The 11,403-nt window shown below is 52.3% G+C and overlaps 1 protein-coding gene across 1 annotated transcript in view; it reads right to left on the minus strand.

Moving 5' to 3' along the window:
- ILDR2 (immunoglobulin like domain containing receptor 2) overlaps window positions 1–9,147 on the minus strand; it is a 54,740-nt gene extending 45,593 nt beyond the window's left edge. The window contains exon 1 of the mRNA XM_045982490.1: window positions 9,012–9,147. Within this exon, the coding sequence (XP_045838446.1) occupies window positions 9,012–9,057 (46 nt within the window). The 5' untranslated portion in view covers window positions 9,058–9,147. The remainder of the gene's footprint in view (window positions 1–9,011) is intronic.
- Window positions 9,148–11,403: the final 2,256 nt, after the last annotated feature.

Genomic DNA, 11,403 nt, shown 5'->3' on the forward strand with positions numbered 1-11,403 from the left:
TCGTTAACTGGAAAGCGATTCCTGCCTGCCAGCGTCTTTGGGAGGGAGACCTAGAAGCACAGCCCCATTTTACCTTATTTTATTTGAAATATTTATTTATTTGAGAGAGAGAATACACACACACAAGCAAGGGGGAGGGGCAAAGACAGAGGGAGAAGCAGGCTCCCCGCTGAGCAGGGAGACCGACATGGGACTCCATCCCAGGACCCTGGGATCGTGACCTGAGCTGAAGGCAAACATTTGACTGACCAAGCCACCCAGGTGCCCCGCACAGCCCCATTTTATAGAACAAAGATCACTGCTGAAGGTCACGGAAAATCATCATTGTAAAGAGAGGCATCTTCAGAAATTTTGTATACAGCTCCTGCGTCTTTTAAGTTTTGAAGTCCCAGAAGTGGGATTTTGACCTCAGAATCACATGTTTCCCAGGATATCTTGGCCTTCAGACTCTTAAGGTTTCTCTTCATTCAGTATGACGGTACAAATCTTCCTGTTCCTGGCTTCAAGTTAGATCTTCTTTAAGACTTTTATCTTTTGTCCTCACACTGTTAACATATTGTCCTAGTTTCTTAAAACACTGCTTAGGGACAACCGATGGGCAGGTTTTCTAAGTGTAGGAGATGAATATGAAGTATCCCATATCTCCTCTGGGTTTGGTCCATGGTCCGGATGAGGGAATAAAGCCTATCCATCCCCCAGAAGCACTGTCAGGATGGGAGCAAAGTATCTGGAGAAATGTCGGCTGGCAAGCTCAAGGTTTAAAGGCAGAGAGAATGCAGATAGGATCTATTTTTTCCCCCTAAAAAAAGAGGAACCATTCATCTTCCTATATACCTGGGTTAAGAATAAAATAAAAAAAAAAAAAAAAGACTTTACAAAGAACAGCAGACATTCCCTTGGTATTTGCCTAATATCTAAGCCTGATTATCCAACTCTCCCATTGGTTCCATAAGTTAATCGCCTGCCTTCCAGCAAATTCCTTTCCTGCCTAAATTGGCCAGGAACAGCTTCTCCTGTATGCTAACATGACACCTGACTTCTCAAGCCATTTTATGGTTAGGGTGACCAGATGTACCATTTGGAGATTAAAAAAAAAAATGACAGCATTCTTGTATGTTTTCTCCCTTATTAGTCCCCAAAGACAGGACTAGCTCCCCATCTTCCATGGTGCTATGGCAAACGTCAGTGCTGCCCTTGCCCAAGCAGGCCTTGCTCGTGGCCTAGTTCTTCTTTGCTGCCCATAAGGCTGGTACTCGTGCACACTGTGTTTGCCGTTCAGCAAGCATATGTCCTACGTGTCCCACAGAGCCACGCTTTCCCATTCTCAGCTACCACTGTGCAGATAAAAGCCAGAAGCATATCTCTTTTCTGTCTGATTGGCCTTGTCTTCCAGAGATCGACATGAGCTCATGAGTAATGTCTAGCTGGCCTACCCACCGTTCCAGTGGGACCAAAGCTGCCCTGGAAGAGGTTAGTCCCTGTCCTGCAAGGCAGAGGTCCTTTGGAAACTGTCCTGGTTCACTGGCTGGGTCAGCTTTCTGGGATGCACCGGCTCTTTGGACAGAGAAAACTCCTATAAGAAAGTTCTGACCATCCTCTACCACCTCGTTGCCTGTATTTCCGGTTTAGATCTCCCACCTGAGCTCCAGACCCAAACACACGACCTCATTCTCCGTGTGGCTGGGACACAGGCACCTCCAACTTGTCACTCTGTAGAAGGAGACACTAACTGCCCGCTTCCCTTAGTGAAGGAACTTCTCGGGTTTTAATCCAGCCAGCCAACCCAACCAAACACTACGTTTCCTAGCTTCTCCGTAGTTAGTCGTGACCGAATGTTCAGGACGAAGGTACATGAGGAGAAGTGACTTGCAACTTCTGGGCCACCTCCCCAGAGCCGCGTGACAACCTGCACGCCCTGGGCCTCTGCTCTCCTTGCTCCAGCTGGCTGAGAACGGCTGTCACCGGGGCAGTCTGGGCAGCCGCAGCTTGGGAATGGCAGACGCACCCCAGGACGTCTGAATTGTCACCGGAGAGAGAAGGAAATTATTTTGTGTGAGTTTCTGTATTTTAGAGTTTCTTTGCTGTGGCAACTTAGACCGTACTTCTATAAAATGCAAAATATCAAACCTTTATCTCCCTCCCTTACGTGTTTCCTCTCCTGTGTTAGTTCATGCCCCAAAAGTCACCTCCAGCAACCCCACGCCGCGAGCCTGAAGGTCTCTGGCTCTCCTGCCCCTTCAGTCTGTAGGTCCAACCCTGTCACCACTACCCTCCATCTGCAGTCACTCTGTCCACCTTCCCATCCCCACTGCACCCTGCACGTCGGGCTCTCGGTATCCCCCGCCTCTCTTTCCGCGCGAGTCTCCGGGTGGTCTCTGCCGCATGTTTGCCCACACCGACCCCACTCTCCACGCTGCGGCGCAAGTGGTATTTCCACAACGCACATCTGAGCATGGCACTCCTTTGCTCTGACCCCTTCAAAGTGGCCGTCTAGCCACTTAAGGAGCACAGGGGACAACCGGCCCCCTTCCAGAGAGGGCCGCTCTCTTTCACTCCTCCTGCGGCACTAAATTCCCCAACCATACTAAAATACTTGGAATTTTCAGAGATCACGTTCTCCCTGATTCTTTAAATCTGTAAATCCCCCTTCTTCCATCCCGCTTTCCCCCTAGTAATTCCTATGTATCCCTCCAAACTCGCTCAGCTATCAGTTCCTCCAGAAGTTTCTTCTCGCTCTTACTGCAGTCCCAGCACCCAAGAGAATGACATGGCAGTTGCCTGAGAATTTCCTACCCAGTATCTGTCTCTGTCATCAGCAACAAACTCCCCAGCAGCTTTTAAAGACTCCGCTGCGTGGTAGGCACTCAACACATTTGTTGAATGATTGAACCCAGTTAATGGATCAGATTATTTGTTCCCAATTAGTTTTCCCTCCAGACTCCTGCCTTGTTCCCCGTAGGTAGAGTGCACTTACCACTCCAAGAACCCTGGGCTCTTCTGCGTGACCTGCATGCCATAAGACGCATCCAAGCAGAAGCTTGAAAGGCATGCGCTGCTTTGGCTCTGGTCACTCTAGGCCCTTGCTCTGCCCCTTTGAGCCCTCTGCCACAACACAAGCATGCCCAGACAGTGGCTGACCCTGCATCCTCGGTCTCAGAAGAAGAAAACATTTGGAACTCAGCCAAGTCTACAATTCTAGCCAATACGCAGCTGACTTGCGCTGACTTCAGCTCCCACGTCATACGAGCAAGAACTAGATGTTTGCTCTTGTGAGCGTTTGAGATTTGGAGGCTGCTCATGGCTGTATCAAAATGCTGACTGATATACCTCTTTGGGGCTCATAGTTTGTATTGAGGACCTACTGTGTGTCAAACATTGCGCTAGGAGTTTTACATATCCACTTTAACGATCACAACAACCCTGGAAGGTAAATTAATTTCCCATGTTTAAAGCCAGAGAAAATAAGGTAAAATATTAAGCTAGTATTCAAACCCAGGTCAGTTTGAATCTAATCCCTCTCCCTGCACGGCCTCTAAGTCTGCCTCCCGATGAGCCAAGGGCATGGGAGGAATAACGGTGCAGGATCCCAGCTGAATGCGAGGGTTCGACTCCCAAGGCAGGGCACCACTTCCTGCAGGAGAACAGGGGAAGCAACATATTCTTCTCAGCTCTTCCTTGTTTCTTGGCCCATAAAGAACACTAGTCGTCCAAAATGCCTTCTTCCACTTTCAGAGAGCCAACAGCTATCTTGAAGACCAAAATGTTAAGCCTGCACATGCCACAGCTACATCCTGTGTGGCTCCTGGGTGCATGGCACCAACCCCAAGTCCCAGACGGGCTCTGAGATGCCGGCAGTGTCTGCTGTCGCTGGGTCACGTCCTCTGCCCTGCTGGGCCTCACTTCTCATTTACGCCTTTAGATCTCAGGGTCCAACTGGAAAAACTAAATGCTATTCTTTCTCACGTTCCCCTCAACATTTCCCTGAGTTCTGTGAATTCTGAGCCTCACGACCCAGTGCCCCATAACAGACACCATGTGTGTTCACTTAAATCAAGAGTTCTACTTTGACCCACTGTGAGCAGAAAAGAATGTCTCCCTTGGATTCTGGTCCTTGACACAACCAAGTCGTATTAAGTCAGTGACACGATTTCTTGATCTTTTAGTCAATAAGATACCATGGACTTGGACAAGTTATTTATCCTCTCTGAGCCTTTGTGTTCTAATGCAGAAGTAGGTAATATTAGTCATTCTTGCTTAGAATAATCAAAAGGCATAATGATTACGAAAGTCCTTTAACATAAGGGAAAGCATTATAGCATATAGAGAAGCAAGAACAACAACCACGTCATACCTTTCTTTATATTATATATTTATATATAAATATAATATATTTATATTATATTCTTGATTGGGGATAAAGGAGACATAAAGGCTAAAATGTTGGAAGGAGTGAAAAGGTGTGTGCGTCCTGAAACCAAAGGGACATCCTGGGGCCATGTTGGCTCTAGTGGGATTCATCCCATCTGGTCCAAAGTGCTCACCTTCCTGTACCAGTCCCCAGCATGATCACATTTCATCGTTCAGAGTGGACCCTCTCCTACCCACCAAGCACTGAGTGCTTTTCCATTTTTTCCTCTGAAAATCCTAAGGAGAGCTCTCCCTCCTCAGCTGGTGTCTTTCATTCCAATCATTAATGAACAGGGAAGGGCTCAAGAAATGGCCTTTTCACTGGATGAATAATAAAAGGAAGACTGGACCTGTCACTTTTTGGTCCTGACTTCCAAGTCATCAAAATTAAGTCGAGACAAGATTTTAAACCATAGCATCTTTAGAGCTGAAAGTGACCTCCGAAGTCATCTCATTCAACAGATTACGAGACTCAGATCCCATGCTTTATAGAGTCAGTCTATGGGGCAGGAAGGACTAGACCCCAAACCTTAATTCCCAGGTCAGGGCTCCTCCCACCAACCAAGTTCTGGTACTAAAACTATGAACACTGTGCTGACCACTAAGTACTTGCCCTAAGACGATAAGCGGAGTATTGCCCTAAAACCGCTATTACTACTGATTCCAAGCCTGTAGAAATGAGCCAACCAGCAGAACCATGTGAGTCTAAAATCTGAAGAGTGATACTGAAACAAGCCCTCTCTCCCGCTCCAGAGAGAAGCATCTGGCTGAGAGGAGGAGGGGAGAGCAGAGGGCTGTGATAGTGTTGAAAGAAGGTGCTCGGGGAAGAGCAAGGTCTCTTCTGCAGGAAAAGGAGAACAGACGAGGGAGAGAAATTGAAAGTGTGCAGGACAGGGAAGGAGACAACGGAAGCTGAGGCGTCAGTAGTCTCTGAAAGCGACTCTTCTTTCTCCAGGACTAATAGTAACACTTGAACTCTCCGCATCCAAGCCTGTCGGCACACAGTCACCAGGCATCTACCTGAATGCAAACCAGACCAGGTGACAACCACCCCCCCCCCCGAAACCTCCTTCCCCCCACAGGGTGGGTTAGGAGCCACCGTGAGGTACCCCCACTGCACTTGGTGCGGATCTCCATTATTGCTTGGACACAAGCTACTCCATAACTGTGTCCTGCCACCAGACTGCGAGTGCTGGAAGGCAGGGCCATGCCTAACCGCATCTGGATGCAGTGGTTTACTCAGTCGCTGACGGGGCATGAACACGTGTCTTCCCTCAGCCGCCACCTCTCCTAGGAGTTCCCTTCAAGATGGCTCCATCCCCACTTCAGGCTTGGCTTGGGGGTGCCCATGCTCTCCTAGCCCCTCGTGTGGCTCTCACAGCTCTGACTGGAAGACCTTCTGCTTCTCAATCAAAATCACCAGAGAACTGGGCGCCTGGGTGGCTCAGTGGGTTAAAGCCTCTGACTTCAGCTCAGGTCATGATTCCAGGGTCCTGGGATCGAGCCCCACTTCGGGCTCCCTGCTGAGCAGGGAGCCTTCTTCCTCCTCTCTCGCGCGCTCTCTCTCTCTGCCTACTTGTGATCTCTGTCAAATAAATAAATAAAATCTTCAAAATCACCAGGAAACTCAGTTGAGTCACTCACTAGACTGACGGCTCTTTGAGGGGAAGGACTGGGTCTTTTCTCTCTCTTCGCCCTCAGCACCTACCCTAACACTTGGAAAGCACAGGAATTTAGTATGTGCTTGTGGAAGGGATGAACAAATGAATGACTAAAACCGAAAGGCTAACGGAGCAAGCAGCCGTGATCACGGAGAGACCCGAGAGTCTCCAGGACAACGCAGGGCCTGCTTCCCGCCTGCGAGGTGTGTGCGGAGCGGACACAGCACCCGCGTTCCTCACAGCCTCTGCTGCCAGCAAGGAGGAGACGCCATCCGCATTCAGGAACAAAGACCGAGTGAACCCTCCTTCAGGTCCTGCTGCTGGATGGCACCTGTTGCTAAAACAGCAGCTGAGAAGCGTCGTGTTTGTTCAAAACAACAATTTCGTACAGGAAGCAGCATCACAATGACAATAAGAAATCATGAGGCTAAATATACAGCAGAATCTTCGCAATGAGAGACAAGGAAGGAGCTGCCTGAGGCTGAGGGAAAAAACTGAAGTGTTGATTAGAAATTGCTCAGCCTGCATTAAGAGAGACAAACAGGGGAGGGGGAGGGAGGAGAGAGGGAAAGTGGGGGAGGAGAGAGGGAGGGCGGAGGAGAATGAATGTGTGCCCCCACCCCTGACTCATTTTTAATCTGTCCTTCCCTTTCTCCCTCCCTTTGTGCCACCCCCTCAAGAGAGAAGCCATTGATTGGGCCGGACTGAAACGTCTTACCTCTTCCTCTCGTGGTTTTTCTGAGAACGAGGAGCCTGAATCCAGCTCCTCGGTGACGGCTCCTCTCCCCCACCCCCGGCCGCCATTGTTAGCTCCCGCACCTTGCTGAGGCGGAGAGGCAAGGGCTTGCGGGGCAGCACCGCTGACTGCCTGATGACGCTGGGATCGGGGGGAGCCTGCAGCGCTCAGGGGGATCCTGAAAGCCAGCCTCAGTGCAGAGCACGGAAGCCCGGGTGCCTGACAGCTGAGATGGCCCTAACGAGGACCTGTTGCCGGCCACCAGGCAGGGGGCGGCTTCTCCAGGTACCAAGCGAAGAAGGCAGGCACAGAGCAGCAACTCCCCTCAAAGTAAACACAAAACGGAACTCCCAACGACCAAGAAAACCCAGAGAGGCAGCTTCGAAGAGTGCAAATGGGACCGGCCCGGGGTTTCGGGGAACTGGGGGCGAGTCCCTGTCCCACTGCGCATTTGCTGTGTGCCCATCACCTCTCTGGGCCTCCATTTCTAGAAAACGAGGGCTGGCCTAGATGGCCTGTGGCCCCTTCCTCATAAAGTGCTGGCAGCCATCTGGCAGGGCTCTGTGTTCCCCTTCTGCTCCCACTCCCTGCAAATACCTCAAGCGCTTTTTCTGGGCACACTCTGGGGTGTCTGGAAGAGCATCTCTGACTTAGAGCCAGGACGCCTCGCTGAGCCCAGGGAGGTGGCGACACAGGTTTCGGGCCCGAGTTCCCCTCTAGTATGGCAACACAGAAGTCGAGGCAAATCAAGGACATTCAGAATCCGTGAGGGTGGAAGTGGAAGGCACTGGGAGGCCAGGGGAGTGGGGAGACATGGATCAGCCAAACCCTGAAATTAGAGATGATTCATATTTGAATAATGTGGGAGGGATGAACTCAGAGCAGCCAAGAGAAGAGGCTAACTCCGCAGACAAGGCCTGCCCGCCCCCATCCCCCAAACCTCAAGCCAGCACAGAGCAGAGCTAGTGTTAGGGTCCTTCATTCGGAACAGGAGGAAAAAACGAGGCCATCAATAATCTTATTCTGAAGCTAAGGGAAACAGAGTTTTTGCTTTGCTTCTTAAATCATTCTACCCTCTTTCAATGACTGCCTTAGATGTTTTAAACTTCCTACTGACTTGATTTTTCCAAATCTTCTGATTGGTGCCCCCAGAGGGGACAGAACTGCATTTTTGGGGTGCTGTTTTCTGTTTTCTCTCCTGCCCCCCACGGCCCTCACCCTGTCCTCTCAACCCTTCTGATCCCTTCTCCATCCCTTGGTCTCCACCTTGCTGGGAATTTTGTCTCTTCCAAACTCCGGGAACCTTCCTGCCCGACCTCACCAGCATCCAAGCTGGGTCACTTCGTGAATGTCTCAGGGCCAGCCACCCTGCCTGGCCACCGGCCCCTCGACCTCGCAGGACCCTGGCGTCAGACAACAAGAACCTTTCCAGACCTCAGGCGGGTGGGAAGGAAGTTCCCCCAAAGGGAGGGAGAAACCCGGAGTACGGAGCTAGCGGAAGCGACCCCGGTGCTGGTAGAAGCTCTCCCTTCTGAGTGTCCCTGCGGTTCCTGCTTCCGGGGGAGGGTGGACTGTTGGCTTCGGAGGAAGGTTCTGCTCCGCTGTGGGACCACACTCCTCCGACGGGCGCCCAGCGAGCGAGAGCAGGGCCCTACACCCCACAACCAATCAGCCCCGGTCCCCACCTCGCCCCTCAGCGCGCCCCGCCGCCCCGCGGAGCCCCGGGGAGAACGCCGCGGGGTCTCCCGCTTCTCCGGGGAAGGGATCCGGGAGACACGCTCCTCCGCCCCGCTCCTCCAGAAAACCAGTTCTCTTATCAATGTCTCCCCTGAGCTTGCTTTCTTTTCCCCTTTTTTTCCCCCTTTTTCCCTAACCAGGCTCTTCCCAGGGCCCGCAGCACCACAAAGTCAGGGTAAGACCGAGAAGAACCGTTGTGTGGAAGAGGACATGCCCGAGCTGTCTCGTGAGGAGTCCAACACCTGCCCCTCGACCGCCTCACTTGTAACGGGGTCCTCCCCCGCCTCCTCCACCGTTCTCGCGCGCACACACACGCTCACACACACGCACGCACACACAGCCCCTTCCCCCACTCACCGCCGACCTGAGAGCAGCTGGAAGCCCAGCGGGGGGACCCGGGGGTGCGGTGGGAACGCGGCCCCGAGGGAACGCGCGCAAAGTTGCTCGCCGGGGTCGCGGAGGACTCCCACCTGTTAGCCAGAAGACGGCGGTCCACGCCAGCACGACCCCGTCCATGTTCCCCAACTTCCCATGCGGCTGGAGCAGCGGGCGGAGCGGGGGCCGGCGGCAGCGCGCGGCTCGGGGTACCCGGGCGGCCGCGGCAGCGGCGGGGATGCGGCCGCGCGCCCGAGCGGGCCCCCGGCGTCCCCCGGCGCCGCCGCCCGCAGGGTCCGCCTCGCCGCCTGCCCAGCGCGCGCTGCCGCGGGCTTCCCGGCTCGGCCCGGCTCGGCTCCCGGCGGCGCGGCTCCCGGCTTCGGCTCCCGGCTGCGGCGCGGCTCCGGGCTTCGGCGCGGCTCCCCGGCGCGGCTCCCGCACGCCCAGGCAGCGAGCGCGGCGCGGGGCGAGCGCCTCCCGGCCGCAGAGCCCGCCGCGCGGGGGAGCTCGGCCGCCGCCTCCTCCTCCCCGCCGCCCGCCGCCCGCCGCCCCGGGGCTTCCGAAGTTTCTGGGTCACGTGCCGGCCCCGAGGTCGCGCCAGGGAACAAAGTACGCAGAGGCGGAGGGTGCGGGGGAGGCGGCCGAGCGGGCTGGGGGGGCGCGGGGGCTGCTCTCAGAGAAGCCAGCGTCCCGGAACCCAGGGAGTGGGGGGTCTGGCAGGAGGAGGGGTGAACGCAGGTGGCTGTGGCCAGCCTGAACCGGGACAGGGACGGACAGACCCAGAGGGGGACCTGTGGGGACTTGGCATAAATTGTCCCCGGACTTCGCCTAGCGGGTCCTCTGGGCAAAGGTGTGGGCTTCTGCTGGGCCCCCCATGCCCCCGGCTGCTTCCCTTCTTGGGAAGGACACCAGAGGCTCAGAGGTAAGAGGGAGACCCAGGCTGTGACCTTCTGTGGAAACACTGTGAGGCATAGTGAGGGCATGTGGCTCTTTAACAGAAAATACGTAAAACTCGAACGAAATAAACAAGTCTATCACTTACGTGTGTCCGACTCTTAATCAGGGATGGGCCTTTTGGCTAAGATCACATGCATGTGTCCAACACTTTACAGTGTGCAGGGTGCATGCACATGGATTGTTTCCCTTCGTTTTTTTAATTTTTAAAATTTCGTTTCAGTGTACTAGAATTCTTTGTTTATGCACCACACCCAGTGCTCCATGCAATACGTGCCCTCCGTAATCCCCACCACCAGGCTGGCTCAAATTCCCACCACTCTGCCCCTTCAAAGCCCTCAGATTGTTTTTTAGAGTCCACAGTCTCTCATGGTTCATCTTCCCTTCCAATTTCCCTCAACTCCCTTCTCCTCTCCATCTCGCAATGTCCTCCATGTTGTTCCTTATGCTCCACAAATAAGTGAAACCATATCATTGACTCTCTCTGCTTGACTTATTTCACTCAGCATAATCTCTTCCAGTCCCGTCCATGTTGATACAAAAGTTGGGTATTCATCCTTTCTGATGGAGGCATAATACTCCATAGTGTATATGGACCACATCTTCCTTATCCATTCATCCGTTGAAGGGCATCTTGGTTCTTTCCACAGCTTGGCGACCGTGGCCATTGCTGCTATAAACATTGGGGTACAGATGGCCCTTCTTTTCACTACATCTGTATCTTTGGGGTAAATACCCGGTAGTGCAATTGCAGGGTCATAAGGAAGCTCTCTTTTTAATTTCTTAAGGGATCACCACACTGTTTCCTGAGTGGCTGCACCAACTTGCATTCCCTCCAACAGTCTAAGAGGGTTCCCCTTTCTCCACAACCTGTCCAACACATGTTGTTCCCTGTCTTGTTAATTTTGGCCATTCTAACTGGTGTAAGGTGGTATCTCAATGTGGTTTTGGTTGGAATCTCCCTGATGGCTAGTGATGATGAACATTTTTTCATGTGTCTGTTAGCCATTTGTATGTCTTCATTGGAGAAGTGTCTGTTCATGTCTTCTGCCCATTTTTTGACATGATTATCTGTTTTGTGTGTGTTGAGTTTGAGAAGTTCTTTAGATCCTGGATATCAGCCTTTTGTCTGTACTGTCATTTGCAAATATCTTCTCCCATTCCGTGGGTTGCCTTTTTGTTTTGTTGACTATTTCCTTTGCTGTGCAGAAGCTTTTGATCCTGATGAAGCTCCAAAAGTTCATTTTCGTTTTTCTTTTCTTTGCCTTTGGAGACATATCTTGAAAGGAGTTGCTATGGCTGATATTGAAGAGGTTATTGCCTATGTTCTCCTCTATGATTCTGATGGATTCCTGTCTCACGTTGAGGTCTTTTACCCATTTCGAGTTTATCTTTGTGTACGGTGTAAGAGAATGGTCGAGTTTCATTCTTCTACATATCGCCGTTCAGTTTTCCCAGCACCATTTATTGAAGAGATTGTTTCCATTTTTAAAAACATCTGTCACATGTATGTAGGAAAGGAGTCTGAATGGA

Source organism: Meles meles, chromosome 17, assembly GCF_922984935.1.
Source record: "Meles meles chromosome 17, mMelMel3.1 paternal haplotype, whole genome shotgun sequence".
In the NCBI taxonomy this organism is placed as follows: domain Eukaryota; kingdom Metazoa; phylum Chordata; class Mammalia; order Carnivora; family Mustelidae; genus Meles; species Meles meles.